At 35.3% G+C, this 18,816-nt stretch overlaps 1 protein-coding gene across 1 annotated transcript in view; it reads right to left on the bottom strand.

The window, feature by feature from the left end:
- Window positions 1-18,816, bottom strand: part of LOC127878740 (uncharacterized) — a 158,854-nt gene that overhangs the window by 16,887 nt on the left and 123,151 nt on the right. Inside the window, exons 49-63 of the mRNA XM_052425270.1 lie at window positions 18,203-18,381; window positions 16,972-17,118; window positions 16,603-16,741; window positions 15,889-16,043; window positions 14,077-14,212; window positions 13,387-13,569; window positions 12,799-12,953; window positions 12,030-12,259; window positions 10,692-10,840; window positions 6,282-6,478; window positions 4,463-4,593; window positions 3,451-3,503; window positions 1,623-1,796; window positions 1,402-1,449; window positions 856-1,037 (exon numbers count right to left, since the gene is read on the bottom strand). Coding sequence (XP_052281230.1) covers window positions 856-1,037; window positions 1,402-1,449; window positions 1,623-1,796; window positions 3,451-3,503; window positions 4,463-4,593; window positions 6,282-6,478; window positions 10,692-10,840; window positions 12,030-12,259; window positions 12,799-12,953; window positions 13,387-13,569; window positions 14,077-14,212; window positions 15,889-16,043; window positions 16,603-16,741; window positions 16,972-17,118; window positions 18,203-18,381 — 2,258 coding nt within the window. The remainder of the gene's footprint in view (window positions 1-855; window positions 1,038-1,401; window positions 1,450-1,622; window positions 1,797-3,450; window positions 3,504-4,462; window positions 4,594-6,281; window positions 6,479-10,691; window positions 10,841-12,029; window positions 12,260-12,798; window positions 12,954-13,386; window positions 13,570-14,076; window positions 14,213-15,888; window positions 16,044-16,602; window positions 16,742-16,971; window positions 17,119-18,202; window positions 18,382-18,816) is intronic.

The following is an 18,816-nucleotide window of genomic DNA, read 5'->3' on the forward strand; positions in this document are numbered from 1 at the left end:
TTTAAACTAGCTAAGGCCTCAACATATTGTTCAGGTCTTATATGGAATTTAGCCCCAAAACAAGCCATCAAAATAAGAATACAAATAATTGTATTCCATATTATCTTTAATGTAATCAGGGGCACGAACAATGCATATAATTAAATGTAGATTATGTCCATTGTAATTGAATATTTCTGCATGTTCACAGCTTCATCATCTATAATGACATTTTAATAAAATCTGGTCTAATATTTGTCCTTGGATTTGGTAAATGATTGTAACAAACTATCCACAACTTCTGCAAAATTGTGTGTCTAATGTCACTCTTTGCCCCATGGATGAAAGAGAACTGATTACAGTTCCTCAAGCAGATCTGGTATTATTTTAGTTTTTACAACCTACCACAGCCAGAATCTTCAGCCCATATAATGAAACGACAATAGTTTGTAATGATCATTAATATCTTTTTACTTTGCTCTTTTTTTGCGCTTCATCTTTTTTTCTATTCTGTAAAGCTTTTTGCAATACAAATAGAAACCTGTTCGGCAAACATTTTATAGTCCGAAGCAGTGGCCTTCAAGCAAATAAATGTACAAAAATATTTGTAGCTGACTGATTAAGAGCAAGGGAAGGATACATATTCCAAATTACAGCTTTAATGCAGTATTTTTTATTCCATTAATCGTCATACAAAAAATAAACAGTCTACTTCATTAATAATTTAGGTCTCGTCAAAATAATGGGAATAAAGCTATTCGGTAAAAAAAATATGGTAATGGGAAAAATGGACACAAATAAAAAAATAATTATTTCATTACTTAAAGGTGCGGCAAATATAAAAAAAAAATGATTAATTTGTTGTGAAATAAATACCAAAGTTCTCATAATAAAGTCTTGTTCTGCAGCAGACGTGATTGACACCAAATCTCCACCGTTGTCCTGGCAATACTTCCTGGCAGTACGCCAAGTCTTTCCTTGGTCACCATTGCCATTGTTGGCATAGTAGCAGAAGAAGCCATAGTTCACCCAGTTTGTACGTGTACCACATATTAAACCTAGAAATGAATCATATCAGATGTGACATGTTAAAACAATTCTTATCCATGAGATGCTGAGATATGAGATTGACATGTCCTCAATCAGGCTTCAAAGTAACAGTAATTGTTTTAATGAAATCATTTCATTTAAAGGAACAAAACTATTTTGAAATCTGTATTCTGTAAAACTTCTCTAGTTGTTATACTGATATAGTTCAGGATCTTTAAATAGCCCAACATTATTTACATTGGAAATATATTATGATGAAATTGTGAAACTATTTGTGTGTATATATATTGCTGATACTTATTTGCCAGTCAAATATATAAATTGGTTGTATATAGGGACATTTAAGCGGTTAGACTGAGCTTATACTCTTACTTGGACCCGTGACTGGAAGAGGGGGCGTTGTTGGTAAAGTAAGGCTACCTGAAAATCAAATCAGACATTTAGGCTTCTGAAAAGAACAAGCAAATTACAACATTAGAGGGCCAAAGTTGTGGATATGTACATTACAGCTATTAAATTATTTGGAAAAACAAGAAATAGACAGACTTTTATGACATGAGCAAATATAATGGTCCCCCTAAAGTTCTGCCTACTTTGTCCCCTCTTCACCATGCAGATCCAGTTGTAGAATGAATAGCATGCGGCATCATTCCACTGAGAGGTAAGGGCATTCATGGCCACACAATCCTCATTGTTGTCGTAGTTGTTTGGCTCTCCTTGCTTCCAATTGGTCACCTGTACTGGTGACTGGTCACTCCATACGTAACCTACGGGACGTCAGGAGATTATATGAGACCCATTCTGGGAAAACTGGTTTTTATGCACATGCCTTAAGTGTCATCCCAGATTAGCCTATGCAGTTCACACAGGCTTATAAGGGATGACACTTTCCGCCTTAACTAGATTTCGGTTCTGAGGAGACTTCCGTTGACAAAAAATACCATTAAAGCGGAAAGTGTAGCCCTTGATTAGCCTTTACTGACTGCATGCGCTAATGTGTGATTTAAGCACATGCATTAAGCCCAGTTTTCCAAAAACAGGACTCATTTCACATTTCATCATCTTAGGGGGTGGGGGGTGGGAGGTGGGGGGGGGGGGGCTTTATTCTGCATATGCTGAGCGATTAGAGCAAAACTGTTCTAACTGCCTGATATTTCAATATCAGTAACACTCACTGTACAGTAGTTTTGCATTTGATAATGTTGAAAGTACTGGATTATAATAATATAAGTTCATGAATGTTTCATGAGCAAAACAAATGATGTCCTTTTCCATTTTTTTAATTGATTTACAAACACTAGTAATTGCAAGTTATTAATACATGTATTTAATCATAACATGTACCATTATCATCAAAGAATGTATTGATATCACAGAAGTAAGATATGAACAATATTGATATCAATATATGTTGATAAATATTGTATCCATAAGATCTACATATCTGTGTTTCAATTAATGTATTCAAATATAGACTCTGTAGAAGAACATGTATTTATAATTAAATTACGTTTTATGTTCAGTACATATTTCAGCATACAGGTCTAGGGGTAATCCCTGTATATAATTGAAAAAAATAATAATGTCCTGTATTAACTCATATCTGTTTGTTAATGACAATTCAACTTAAAAAAAAGCTTTTTCAAACACGTTTTGGATCGTTTTGGGTCATGTTCACATGTTGTCTTTTTTCAACTTCTAATAGAATTCCACCAGCTCTACCGACCAGCATATCCATAAACCCCCTCCCTGTGAGGATGTATACAAACAGCAAATAATCAAAATCTTATTATTAATAAACAAAAGCTCTGCTGTCGGACACAAATGCCCCCCTCCCCCCCCCCCCCAAACAGGGTCCTGACATAGGATTTTATGCAACAAATCTGACCATAAGAGTCAATCTCATCATATTAGTGTGACTTAGCCACTTGAATAAGTTTATAGTTGACACAGAATCATGCAATTTTGTTAAATCATTGTTATAGTAAATAGGTTAATAATATTATAGTATATTTACTAGGAATCATCTACTGTCCGAGGCCAAGGCACATGTGAAGTATCAAACCAATCAGTCAATTTGTTGACAAATTATTGAGTGGAAACGATTTTCACACTTATTGTTATATTGACCTCGACATTTGACCTTGTGACCCAATTTCAATAGCGGTCATCTACTGTCAAAGGCCAATGCACATGTGAAGTATCAAGCCAATCGGTAAATTGGTTAACAAGTTATTGATCGGAAACAAACTGGTCTACCGACAGACAGAAGACCGACCGACAGATTGACGGACATACATCCAGCAAAACAATATACCCCCTCTTTTTCGAAGGGTGGCATAAAAATAAATTGTTGCATTTGTTAAAGAAACAATTCATTGAAAATTTTTGTTAGTGAATCGAGCTGTTTTACTTCCTCACCATTTTCTACTCCTCTGTCATTTAGTCCAATCCAAAAATCTGTTGTCTGTCCTCTGTAAAGTATAAACAATATACTTACATAATAAGGGTATGAATGTTTCCTGTGTCAAATTTCAACAAAATAATATGAATATGTTAATTTTACATATGATCAAAAAGAACAATATTTGTTCCTTTCAAAGAACAAGAGGACCCTGAGGATCCTTGAACACTCCACTAACAAACTGTAGCTAAGAAGTGTAATACTCATCACCACTGGTTTGAGGCTACTTTTGACTACAGGGGTTTAAATTGAACATTAGTAATTCAAGGACCATTTAACGTTGTTCCCTACCATTAGTTACATCATCCAGGCCCTGTCATTTTATAGATTTTTTATAGTTATTAGATTTTTAATAGGTATTTTGGTACGTAAGTCTGTCTAAATCATGTAAATGTATACTCCTGTGGCATGGCCAGTTTGAACCACAGGGGTATCATCAAAGCCCTGGGCCTTGTTGTTTTAGAGAAAAAAAAGGATTTTACTATGTGTTAATATTATTAAGGTGACCCCTACGGCATGGCCAGTTTTGACCCTAGAGGCATGATTTTAATAAACTTTGTAGAGGATCTAGATTATGTCATACTCTTAATATGAAGGTCAAGGGCTTTACTAGTTCATACAGATTAGATGTATACAGATTTAAGTCAATTAAAAACTCGTGACCCCATGGCTGAGGCTAATTGCAAAAACTTTGCAGACAACCTCTAGATTATGATTCATACTCAATATGAAATCCATGAGCTTTGAACATTCTGACAAGAAGACTTCTTGTTATTCCCTATAAAAGTCAATATAAAACTGGCGACCCATGGCGCATGGCCAGTTTTGACCCAGATAAGATCATACAAACCTTTTATTAAATCACTGAGATTTGCAGTTTCATAGGAAAAAACTATTGAAGTCTTCAATAATAATAAAAAACCTTTTTGGGACCATGACTTTAATAATCAAAAGACCAATAAAGCTTACATGAGCCCCTGCCTCCAGACAGTGTCCACATCCTGGGCGGTATGGAACGAGGCTAGATTACCTCCCTTGAGCACACAGTCGTCCAAAGCCTCCTGCCAGCTCTTCTTGCTGTCTCCACTCTGAACATTGATCTGTAACCGTGGAAACAGGAACCTATGAAGCAATTAGGCCTGTCAAATTGCGCGATGAGCTAACCATGATTAATTATATTGCAATATAGTAACTCAAAATATGGGTTACAATATTTAATAGAATGTGGATCTGCATGTGTCTGTTGAAAGCACTTGCCTCCTGACTGTTCCTTGAATAATTGTCACACTTTTCCAGCATCTAAATAAAAGCTAATGTGATTCGGAACTCCTTTCATGAAAAATCATTATACTAGACATTGAAATGGAACCATTTTGGTTTCAATAAATATTAACTATTTTACAGGCCTGTCTGTTTCTATGCTGGAGACAATGCACAGTTAACATGTACATATAAATGTGTAAACGCAAGCTTGAAATTTGATGTTTTAAGTTAATATTTGGAAAGTAATATCAAAGGTTTGATACTGAGAAGCCAGTGTACTGTGAGCGTTCACAATATGAACACCTGATTAGTAGTTAAACATTGTTGTATTCATTTCAACAGTTTAAAGACAATTATAGATAAAGTTGCATACTTATTCTATCTCTGAGTTCATGAAAGAATTAAGTTATTATTAGACATCTGAGTGTTCCAATGCTGTTGCGTGATAAAAAAAATCTGTAAATTATATACTGAATGTTACGCTAGTCAATTGTTCCATGTGTTTGTATCAGTTGAGTGGCTTGTGTGAGGACGTATCTCACGAGAGGCAGAGCCTCGAATGTGATACGAAATAGCGCAAGCCATGAGACTGATACAAACACTTGTAACAATTAACTTGCGTAATATTCCTATTATTATAAACAACTTTGAATCATTTAAGTTAAAAAAATGAGTTTAAGCGTTCATAATTAACCATGAATGCTCTTATAATTTTCTGCATTTTAAGTGACGTCATTAAAAGTAGTCCGGCTAGTATGGTAATACGGAATCGGAAAACTAGCAAGTAGCATAATACGGGAATTATTTCTGTGCAGTTGTATTTTACCGATTGATACAACTTGTATTTTTGGGAACATAAAGCAGGTATATAAAAAACTACAATACACCTATACCATTGTACCAGATGAATAAAATTGTACATATTAGAAACTTTTCACATTTATATAAAGAGCTTGCCATAGTATAGTATACCTTGCTACATAATGTGTCATATTGGGTAAGATGTTGTAACAAGAAATGACTGTATAACATTAATACCCCCCTCCGCCACTGCAAACTTTAATTTTTTTTGTTAACTTCCTGTTTAAGAGGATTAAATTTTAATGGTTGAAAGCATCAAGTTATTTTTGACAAGCCCATAATCTATCCAATGAATAAAGAATTCAATTTCCAACCTTTACATTATGTTTTTTAACAATTGAACATCTTCTTAAGGAATGTTCTTATCAGGATTTGTGGTACATAGTGACATAATGGGACCAATTTAATTGCATTTTACAAGCCCCTATGTCCTTGATCTTTGACCTGTTGACATCAAAACTGATTGACATAATGTTTTGCTCCCCAGTAACCAAACACCCAATTTGGATAATGGTAGATTTAAGTGTTCTGAAGATATTGTGAGGTCTCTAGTCTTAGTATTGAACCATTTCACTTGACCTACCAACCAAAAGGTTCAAAGCAATATACTCCATTTGTTAAAAGGGGGTGTATATATTCAACGCAGAAAATCTAGAATGTGCACCTGGTAGCAGTAGTTGTCCGTCTGTACAAGCCCCTGTGCACATGCAGGCAGCTGGGTGGTAGCAGGAGGCATTGTAGGTGGTGTGTAGCCTGACCGCAACTTCTTGCAGATCACACCATACTGATTGTCACACTGTCTGTTGAACCACAGACCTGACACATTGCCGCTACCCAGGGCCACACACTGAGAGGTCTTGTCTGTTGAATGAAAAGTGTTTTGGTTAGAATAAGGACACAAGACAACCTTTCAATCATTTTGGAACTGTATGTTGATCTTTACTATGAACAGTTATACTTATCACTGTTAGCGCTTCTATCATTAGCAATTGCTGTTGGAAGCATGTCATATTATAGGTTTAATTGAATATTTTATCTATTAATGTTCACAGGATGAGACTGATATTATTAGAATACAAAATTTATCAATGAATGAACACTACTGCACTAAAATGAGAATTGAGTTATTTCTCAGAGTTGTAACTAAATGAGCTTGCTCATGGTCTCTTTATTATAATTATATTATATGATATTATATTTTGTAAACATGTATAATCATTACAATTTTTGAAGAAGACACATTTGGTTTACTGGCTAATTTGCAACTGGATTCAAATAATATGATACAAAGTATAACTTTGTAAAAGTAAAATGAATCAATTAAATGTTTAGCAAAACCTACAAATCCTCTTATTTGAATACAGTTCAGACACTTGAGATTATGATTAAACTTGGCCCATTCACTGACTTAAAAATGTAAAGTAGTTAGTATTTATAAATTAATAATTGTAGAAAATTATTAATAAATCTTTTATCACATTACAACCATAATTTCATAAATAGGATTCTTGCATTTTGGAGATTATTTTTAGATGTTTAATTATAAAGAATAGAATGTAATAAATGTTTAATTATAGAGAAATTAATGGTTTAAATAAAATTTAAAAATCTTAATTTATATAGTTACATAATCATAAGAGAATGTAAATAAGTTTACATTAAAATGTACCATGGTTATCACGGTGCAATTCAAAACGTGACTGCCTACTTAAAGATGTCAAACAAGATCAGTTATGAAACACAGCCCGAATGAACCTATCTTGAAAAGCCATCAAAATCATCATGTCAGCAAGGTTCAAACATGATAATTTGGTCTTAAGCGGGTGTTTCTGCACGTCATTGAACCGTCAACCGACATAGTTATGATGACCAATCAGAAAATGTATACTGCCTGTTTGGTCAGTTTTGAATTATTATTTTTCTGTAAAAGGAGTCTTAGTTTGACAATTGAGGAGAGCAGTCACGTTTTCTTGTTGTGGCGGCCACCGCGCTGTAAAATTGTATTGCAAGAACATTAGCAAGCGTTGTATTAGAAAATATTAAATAGAAATAAATCACGATGATAAGAGAAATGAACTTTGTTTGTTACTCTGCGTTCTCCACGAACAATGTGTAATTACCTCACAAAAATGGCATTTTCAACAAACAAAAAAACGTCTCATTTAAATGATTAAAACATACTTTATTAAGATTTTTACTTTTGTTAAACACGGCAAGTGGATAATTTCTAAAGCAAATGCCAATATACACATATGAATACCTACATGCAAATTATTTATTGTTTGTGAATATGGCATGAAATATTTTCAGCTATGTTACAAGAGTCCCAAATGAATTTGAATCATAAAACAAGAGATGTGTTTGTCAGAAACACAATGCAACCTACTGCACCGCTTTGAAGCCATTTTTTTTACCTTTGACCTTGAATGATGACCTTGACCTTTCACCACTCAAAATGTGCAGCTCCATGAGATACACATGCATGCCAAATATCAAGTTGCTATCTTCAATATTGCAAAAGTTATGACCAAGGTTAAAGTTTAGTGACAGACACACAGAATGACAGACAGACAGGCCAAAAACAATATACCCCCTCTTCTTCGAAGAAGGGGGCATAAAAAGGACAACAGTTTAGAAACTATTGTGATTTGATGCTCATTTTGTTTTGATCATGTAAATCAAATGTTTAAAGTTGATGATAATTACCAAAATGCCTCTATTATAAGCGAAGTGATACAATTTTATGTTTAACTATTGTATATAAACCTGACATTAAATACATTGAAAATCTATAAGTGGGAGCAGATATTCTTTACTTAAAAGATATATATGCAATGATATTGACAAGTAAAGGTACTTACTTAATTTAACTCTTATGTAAACCCCAAGCTTGGACCACCCTCATCTCCCATTACATCCATGGCATAGATAAACATTGGATTTAAGACAAATTATAATTTATTAGAATCAGGGGTATATGATTTATATTTTAAGCCTGCTCAATAGCTGTCAACACTGTGGCTGTAGTGCAAACTTGATTTATTTACTGCTTTGTAACCAAGGAAGTTGCATCATTCTTTAACAGGATTCAGAACGTCAGGCAGTTTCATTGGGTGTCAGACAAATTTTTACTAAATAATTATGGTGGATGAAAATATTTTTAGCTGATCTGAGCACAATGTGCTAATGGTGAGCTTTTGTAATCGCCTTTTGTCCATCGGTGGCTATGTGGCGTCAAAATTTGCATTGTTAATACTCTATAGGCCACATTTATTGTTTGATTTTCATTAAATTTGGTCAGAAGATTTGTACCAATGCTATCTTAGACGAGTTTAAAAATGATTCCGGTTGGTTGAAAAACATGGCCACAAGGGGGTGGGGCATTTTTCCTTAAATGTCTATAGTTAAACCTTGATAACACTCTAGAAGCCACATTTATTGCCTGATCATCATGCAACTTGGTCAGAAGATTTGTCCTAATGATATCTTGGACAATTAAAAAATGGTTCTGGTTGCTTGAAAAACATGGCAACCAGGGGGAGGGGCTTTTTTCCTTAGATGGCAATATATGAATATTGTAAAACCTTGTTAACACTCTAGAGGCCACAATTATTGTCCCATCTTCATGAAACTTGGTCAGAAGATTTGTCCCAAATGATCTCTGAGATAAGTTTGAAAATGGTTTTGGTTGGTTGTAAAACATGGTGGGGCATTTTTCTTTTTTTGGCTATATATATGGCTATAGAAGAAAACTTGTCAACACTCTAAAAGTCACATGTATTGTCCAATCTTAATAATACATGGTCAGAACATTTGTTCTAATGATATCTTGGATCAGTTTGAAAATAGTTTCTGTCTATTGAAAAACATGGCCACCAGGGGATGGGGAATTTATCCTTATATCCTTATCCTTATATGTTTAAAGTAAAACCTTGTTAGAACTCTGCAAGTTACATTTATAGTTCCCTCTTCATGAGCTTTGGTCAGAGCATTTGTTCTAATGATATCTTGGTTCAGCACAGAACAGGTCAGTTTCTTTGTATCTTAGGTGGGCGACTGTAGGCCTTTCAGGCCCTCTTGATTTGTGAAACTACTAGAAACTACTAAAGAAATCAGTTTTCTTCTATGTCAAGTGATTGCATTTCATTCCAAATGTAGGTTTGTACTATTAATGCAGTTTCGTATGAGAGGACAACCTTGATGAAACTGCTTCAAATGTAGTCAAGATGACATATTACATAATCAGACATAATACTTTAAAAATAAAATAATAAAATGTTGGATTTCATTGGTTATTTACCAAACTATATCTGTAAAAAATAGCATAGCACAGCTTTAAACACAACTTGAAAACAGAATCAGTAAGCACTTTTCCATTTAGATGGAAAGTGAAAATGGCTGTACGCAGTCACTTGCAGGCTGTTCAGATTGTATTCTGTTTGCTGTATCTTAGGGTTAGATATGAAGCCATGAGAACTTTAATCTAGTAAGAAAGGTCTTAAAAAAAACTAGAGCTTTGTCACAGACGGGATGAATACCCCCACATGCCGCATTGACACAGAATATTTTGCATGTTGTCTTCACATAAAACAGCGGACACCATGCTAAATGTTTAAAACGCACTAAGTGACCCTGTGACCTAGTTTTTAATCCGGCATGGCTCATGTTTGAACTTTACCTACACATCATCTCGATACAACTTCTGACCAAAAGTGAAAGCACTGATAAAAACTACTTGAATTAGAGAGCGGACACCATGCTGAATGTTTAAAATGTACCAAGTGACCCCGTGACCTATTTTTTGACCCGGCATGACCCATATTCGAACTTGACCTAGACATCGTCTAGATACAACATCTGATCAAGTTTGGTGATGATCGGATGAAAGCAACTTGAATTAGAGAGCGTACACTTAATACGGACCGACAGACTGACAGACCGACCGACTGGCAGACCGACCGATCAACCGACAGACAAGCTCACTCCTGTATACCCCCTAAACTTCGTTTGTGGGGGTATAAAAAGATTTTCTTAGGGACTACAAATGCATCAAAATAGGAAGGGGTTAGCATACCAGGTAAGTTTGGTGCCCAGTTAGTGAAGGTGACATATGGCTGGCCCACTGTGTGCTGATAGGTGCCGGGCTGGTTGACATCAGAGACGTCCATCCAGTAGCTACGCTCCCGGTTGCTGAGAAGACTGGAGATAAACGCCTGCTCGTAGCTGCAAATGGCATGAAATGGAGGTTATATTGCAACCGCCTCATGAATAAATGGGTCTTATGCCATGTGAGGCCAATGTAGCGTCAGACCACCCTGTTTACCATTAAGTCATGCAACCTTTTGTGATCTTATTAGTGGACTGGCTATCTCCTGACAAGAATGCACAAATGCGCAGGCTGATCTGAGGCTACACTGACTGGATATGGCTTTAGACCCATTTGTACTCCATGCGGCTTCTTGCAGAAGTAACTGTGCATAAAGGTACGCATTGATTATGAGTCTGGAGGGACTTAAGCAAAAGGAATTTGTCTTGGTGGGATTTGAACAAGGTATCACATGATCCAAATTCCAGCATCATATTGCGGGACCACTTTTAGCCAATTATATAAGGTATACTAGATATGTGGCATAGATTTTTATGCCTAGCAATCAATATCATTATAGTGCATGTGAAAGGAATAGATAACAATCAAATGGCCATGTTGTGATATCAATTGAATAGTCAGTAACATAATGGCTTTAAATTGTGATTTGTATTATATGTGCAGAGTTTAGACAGACAAAGAACCAAGTTAACTAATATTAAATCATATATAAACTACCCCAAAACATAAAGTCACCTCAAAAACAATGAAGACAAGGTCATAAAGGGAAATTTACACCTGTTGCAAGAACCAAACCCAATAATTAAAAAGTTTGGTAAATATTCACTGACAAAATGAATGCCCTAAAAAAGGTAAAATGGCAACAAAGGGCAATTACTCAAATGTGCTGGCTGCATTTCCAGAAAGTTTTGTGAAGATTTGATGAAAACTGTACGACCTATAGATTGGACAGCAGCCAGTCCCCCCCCCCACACACACACACCAATTCACCTATCAACCAAATTTCACCTATCAACCAAATCACCTATCAACCAAATTTCACCTATCAACCAAATTTCTTCCCATAATCCATAATATGTTCCCTCAAGAGACAGGCATTTATGAATTGCTTTCATTCCATAATTGCAGTATTAAGGTCTCCTTTAATCCCCAATGTCTTTAATTGTGGGTAAACTTTCTCAATAAAAGTACAAAGGCGTCAGAAATCCATATCTTTATTTAGAAGAGCAGTGTTGTTGTTGTTTTTTCTCTTTTTTTTCATATATATATATATTTAAAGTACATTGTACGTGAAAGAAAGCCCACCTGTCGTCAATCCTGAGCAGGACCCCACTCAGAGTGTAGCAGTTGATCTTGCTCTGCTGCCAGGTCCTGATGGCGTCGGCAACCATGTAGCACGCCCAGCGGTATCCGACCCAGCCCGGTGGGCAACCGGGGTCTAGCCGTGGCGGGGACACCACGTCGGAGGACCGCTTGTCCATCTGGCAGACATACATGTGTGTGTTGTCACAGCTCTCCGTCAGCCAACTACTGCCCTGTAAGGAACATCTGAATTGAGACTCTATGACAATTGTAAATATGGAAAATGAGTTCTTACATTAGTGCAGTTTGTTATAGTAATATGTCATCTTTAATGCATCAAGTCTGGTGAAAAACAGATGTCCATAAACAGTTTCATGTTGTATACAAAAGATTTTATTTGAACTTGGCATCAAGGAGAAACAAAAGTGGCATGCACACACACAAGCCAGCATTGAAACCATTGAGTACACAACAATCTATGATTTAAAAGCTACAAACATATGTAATAGGGTATGTACATGTATGTTTATATTTGCTGAATTCAATAATATCATTAATAACTTGCTTAATCATTTGTTTTGGTCTAAAATGGGCATGTATTTTGTTACTTGCTTAAATTTTGGCAATAAGAACTGGACTTAAACGGCATTCAATTGACTGCAATTGTTTTCAATAATTATAATAAAATACAGCTACACAAAAATAAATATTATAAGTTAAAATGTACACATAAAAATTAGAGCACAATTCAATCAACAAATAAATGGCTTACATTAGCCTGCATGAGCACACAGTCCTGGTTGTCATTGAGGATGTGGTTAGGCTGCCCAACCGCCCACTGTGTGTACTCCACCTGGCTTCCGTCTGCCCAGTTGAACAGGCTCTCATCCAGCATGTCATTGAAACCAATCCATGCGTCCTCTCCATCTGAAACAGTCCCACTATTTATCTGCATGAATTCCTGTGGATTAGAGTGAACTAGTGTTATGTCACAGATGACACTCGTAACCTGTAATTGCTTTGACAGCTATATTCAAGGGCAAATAATTCAGAAATTAGTGGATCCATTTGCATAAAAGAGGTATCTTGCATATGAAATTACATTTATCAAGTTTCTATTTTATGACTTCAAAAATCATGTGAGTAATTAACGGCACAAACTTGCAATAATTATATTTAATGCCGGCTGGTCACTGCCTCAACTGACCTACAAATTTAGAAAAACTTATTAGATTAATCATTACTTTGAAGTATATTTCTAAGTCCTAGTGATTTAAAATAACAAGTGTCTACTGCCTTTGATATAAGTGTTACAAAGCTTCACATATTCTGCATATTTCCCTTTGAATGTTGAACTTACTGGAGTTCTGCAGCAAGCTGTAAATGAAGGCCTGCTGGCCCTTGTTGTTAGGGGAAGCCAGGTCCCCGCCCTCGATCTTGCAGTCTGCCCTGGCGTTCAACCACCCCTTCCTGTCCAGCATCAGGATGTAGCACTGATCCTGGAAGCCCTTCCAGTAGGATGGGCACACTTTACTGAGGGGCGCTGAAATAGACCAGTAGCATATAGGAGGGGAACATTTAGCTAAGGGGTGCTGAAATAGACAAGTTAGCCAGTAGGAGGGGAACATGTAGATGTGGTATGTAGCAATCAACCAGTAGATATCATTAGGAAAAGCACACTTTACAGTGCTGGATTTTACCAGATGGTGCCTATAAAAAAGTATTTATATGGCTGAATATCAGGTAATATGTCATTTGTAATACCATCCCATGGATAAATAATAAATTAGTAGGAAGGAATCTATAGACGTGTCTTTTGGTTCTTTTTCCTAGGGTTTGCTGTGAACCAACAGTATTTTGAAACCATGTACTTTTGTTAACATATGACTATGAATTTAAACATTTAATTGGTTAACTCAGTCATTGATCAACTTGCATTTCAAGGTCAATTACAAGACTTTGATTCATTAAAAAACTTTTAATTAATGATAATTCCAACAAATGTAAATGTAAGAATACTCAAATTTAAGGAGCATTACAAACAACTCACACAAGCCAGTAGTATAAATGATGTTGTTTGAAGGTCCACCACATTGGAAGTTTTTCAGTGGAAAGCATGGCAGGGAACAGTTTGAGGCAGCCCCATAACGTCCAAATGTGTTGCCACAGAAACAGTTGTACTGGTCCTAGTGAAACAAAGACATGTTCATAGTACTATGAGTTTCATTAACTATAAATGTTAATAATTGCCTTAATACCTGCTGAACTGTTACTTACAAAAATATATATTTTACCATAAATAGTAATATAAGACTGTCATTTCTTTATTTAATTAAATATTCAACATATATTTAATTATATATATTTATTTTATATAACCATAATATTGTTAAACTTTAATTTACCCTTAAGTATTTACTATTAACTTCCTTTTAAAACCTTACTCTGTGTTTAATAAACACAATGTCCCACAGTATGCTCACAAAGAGATGACCCATTTCAAGTTCAAACTAGGTCAAAGTCATGGTCAAATTGAGGTTTGAGAGTATTGGTGAATAGATTCGCTACTGATTCATACATCATACAAGGTAGATGGTACTAGATCTGAGGAACATCAGACTGAAGGACAGACAAAACAGGCATTTCAACCCATTTATGCCTAGCGCATGATGCGTCGTCTCTTCAGGGTCTGCGCTGTTTGCTTAAAGGAATTTCTGTAAGAAATATTCTAAATATAGAAATAAATATACTAGACATCCCTAATTTTGGAAATACATTGATCCAATTTAGAAAGATGGGAGAGTCCGCTAGGCATAAATGGGTTAATCTTATAAAGACATAATTTAACAAGAGGGCCATGGTGGCCTTTAAGCGCTCACCTGAGTTCAAGAAATCAATTTGTCAAACACTTGACCTGGTGACCTCGTCTTACACTACACTTGAGCAATATTTAAACATGGCTTTCACATTGTCATTTTAAACTTACTGACCATGTTCTATCAAGATTAAGACATACATGACTGTGTCATCTAGAGTGTTAACAAAGATTTTCACAGACCTGAACTAGTGACCAAATTTTTGTATTCTTGTTAAAGAAATTCAAAGTCAACCTTTATATTGTCAAGATAAACATTCTGATACATTTTCATCAAGATTGGGTCATAAATCTGGCTTCCATTGAAGTGGTTACAAGGTTTTTCTAGGATTTAATCTGGTTGTCTAGTTCTTTGATGCACAACACCCAGTTTCAAGCTTGGGCTAGTAATTGTAAAGATGAACATTCTGATGAAGTGTCTTCAAGGTTGGATGAAAAAAAGTGGCCTCTTAAGTGGTAACAAGCTAAGCGTTGACAACAGACAATATATGACAAACGACACATGATGATGGAGGCCAGACATTGTAAAGATGAACATTCTGATGAAGTGTCTTCAAGGTTGGATGAAAAAGGTGGCTTCTAAAGTGGTAACCAGCAAAGCTTTGACAACAGAAAATATATGACAAACGACCTGTGATGATGGAGGCCAGACATAAACTTACCACAATACCACACCATGAGAATAAAAAGCCGCAAATCTGCCAAATAATAATGTTAATAATATGGCAAATTAATGTTTCACTATTATAGAAAATACTCTGTATAAATGTTAACATTTCATGAAGATGAACACATATAAAACTTAAAAAAAAAAATGATTTACACTATTGCATTTTTTTCATCAAAAGCTAAATTTCTAAACAAAATATTGCAGTAAAAGACTTTTTTTAGCCAAGAGGAGCTCAGGGATGTGGTACGATTGTGAGTGCAAAAAAACATTATTCTTAAGGACATTGAATTTAAGTTTGCATAAACACATGTTCCTACCTGGAGCCCAGCATAGTAGTAGCCATTGCGGAAGCAGTGGTCCACACACATTGGGGGCCACATGCCTACATTGGGGTCCGTGTAGGGCTCGAAGGGCAGGTCACGGTTGCGAGAGTCGTCCGCAAAACAACCCACCTGCACCCCGGAATCTGAGCCTACAAAGTAAAATGAACAACTTAAAATAAAATGTGTAGGTCAAACGACATTATATAAGAACAAATAACAATCTGAAAGGGATGGACTCTGGTTTTGATAATACTAAGTGTTGTTTTGAAAATTTAATTTAAAGAAAAACAGTGACTAGAGCTACATTATGTCAATGACTGATGCCTAAATGATGCATGTTTGGAAACAAACAAATAAACAAGTCAGCTGAAAGAGAACTTGCTATAACATTTAAAAATATCTTTTATCTTAATCTTTAATCCAAATCTTTATATATGAAAAGAACAAAATTTAATGCCATAATTCTGAAGAAAAAAATAGCAGATCAAATTGTGTCATTGATAATCACATCACATTACTGTTCATTAACTGTGAAAGTTTGAGTGAAGTACGTGTGAAATCTGCTAGAAATTAAACAAGATTTGAGTACACATTATCAAGGAACTAAAAGTTTTACAGTGAAAAAAGGGTAAATCTTCCGAAATTGGTCACAGACAAAAGTTATTCCTTTGCTATCATATACACACGAAGGGAGGACATGTAACCTACCTGGACATCCATAGAGCTCCCATCTGAGGGCTATCCGGTTATGCCAGGACTGGGGCCAAAGACGTACAAAGCGGGCAATAAACGGTATCAGCATGTAGTGCTTCCTTGCCATCCTGTTTTCCAGGTTTCCTTCAAACATCTGACAGAACAGAAGTAAGGTTGTCACAGTAGTGATGAATACCAACTTTGTAACATGTATCAGATTGTAGTAGTTATACTTGTTAACTTTCTTTATTGAAACAGGGGCATTAAGGAAAAAGTGTTCAATGTGGGATATTTGTAAGTTAGAAATGGACAAACCAACTGAAATTGTATTCTAAGGAATATAATTTTATATTAATGACAAAAATAAATCAAATAGCAAGTTGCCTTGGGTGTGTTGCCAAGTTCATAGTATGAGTTCCATGTGTTTCCGTCCCCAGAGTAGCTGAGCTGGTAGGAGGTAACCCAGTCCTGGGTGTCAAATGACCCCTGGGTGGATATAGCAGTCAGTTGGATCGGGTACCCGAGATCCGCCTGCAGCAGGGACAGGGGAGGCAAGCATGATCATTGTGAAAGATACAAAGATATAGTACAATCAAGAAAGGTATTAAAAGTTAAAGGGGCCTTTTCATTTTTTGGTAAATTGACAAAATTTAAAAAAAAAATGTTTTAGATCCTCAAATTTTCGTTGTTGTTATGATATTTATGAGGTAACAGTAATATTGAACATTTACTATGCTCTGAAATATCTATTATATGCATCTTTTGACGATTTCAAAACCTGAAAATTATAAAGGGTTGCAACCCAAAATGATTAAATAATTTGGATTGTTCTGTTGTTGTCGTTATATTTTGTGATACTACAAGGATTGCTTATATAAACTATAAAATACATCACTAATTGTATGAGCACGGATTGCCCAGTGGTCTAAGAGATAGACTTTTGCTCCAGGGGTCAGTGGTTCGAGTATGGTTGTGGGTTACTTTTGTCTTTCTTTAATTTTATTTTTGTTTTTACTGCAGCTTTTCAGATCCAACGTTTGCATTTATCAATATAAAGCATTTAATAACAAACTTCAATACATGCAAAAATCAGTGAAAAGGCCCCTTTAGCATTGAAATGTATAACATTCAAAGATTGTTTTCAATACAAACACAACATTTCACATATTTTATTGTTTTGTTTGTTAATAACTTGCAAGATTAAAGAAAAAGAAATCATATATGAGTTAAATTATAACAACTGTCATTATGATCATTAAATATCTTTCAATATTGTGTTTTAAATACAGAAATATGGTGCCATATGAACCTACTCAGATGCAAACAGATACTGATCAATAAATATTTTAATGACAATTTAATATTTTCTTTGTTTATTTGGAAGATTTGTTGTTTTCAATAGTATTTCATTCATAGGGTTAGTTGGTTTACCAGAACTCCATGCATATACTTAAGCCAGTAACTGAAACCGGCTGTACAAAATTAACATATAGAATAAAAAAAGTATTTCATGACCAATTACCCATACAAGTTATGTACTACAGCAATTAAGCAACTGAGCAAGTGATTCCCAATAAAAAAGCTAATAACCAATAATGTTATAACTATCGTATGCCTGCATGTATTGATGCGTGTCGCTAAACAGGGGAATCCAAGCCCCCGCGTACGCCCCGTTTGCAGGCAGGTTGAGCCGGGCCCGGAACACTGAATGCTGAGGGTCCAACACAGATGATGCGTTCAGCTGGTCATCAGGTATGTGGATTGAGCCACTGATCAGTGGTTGGCTGGTGCAACCTTGAACAGGGGAAACATGTGAGACCGAAGAGTTTGTGTGTGTGTTGTACTTGATGAACAAATGTTGATAGACATGACAATATTGATGCAAACATATTTTTAAGTTGTTGTAAGTTTCACATTTATATTTAGCATGGGAATTGCACATGTAATGCTCAAATAGATTTTTTTTCAATACAGTTTAATTATAGAACAATATAGCAAACAGAAAAGGAATATGAACTTTCAATAAATGGATATACTGACAGTATAAATTATATTCCAAAATAGAAACTTCATTTAGGCATGCCAGTATATTTCTATTCACCTAGTCCACATTGTTAGTATAATCTGGTAAAAACAGATATAGCTGTTATATAATAATCATTCTGTAAACTGGGTATTTTATTTTTTAATTATGTGAGCCTGGTTCTGGAAAAACTGGGCTTAACCCTC

Source organism: Dreissena polymorpha, chromosome 4 (assembly GCF_020536995.1).
Source record: "Dreissena polymorpha isolate Duluth1 chromosome 4, UMN_Dpol_1.0, whole genome shotgun sequence".
In the NCBI taxonomy this organism is placed as follows: domain Eukaryota; kingdom Metazoa; phylum Mollusca; class Bivalvia; order Myida; family Dreissenidae; genus Dreissena; species Dreissena polymorpha.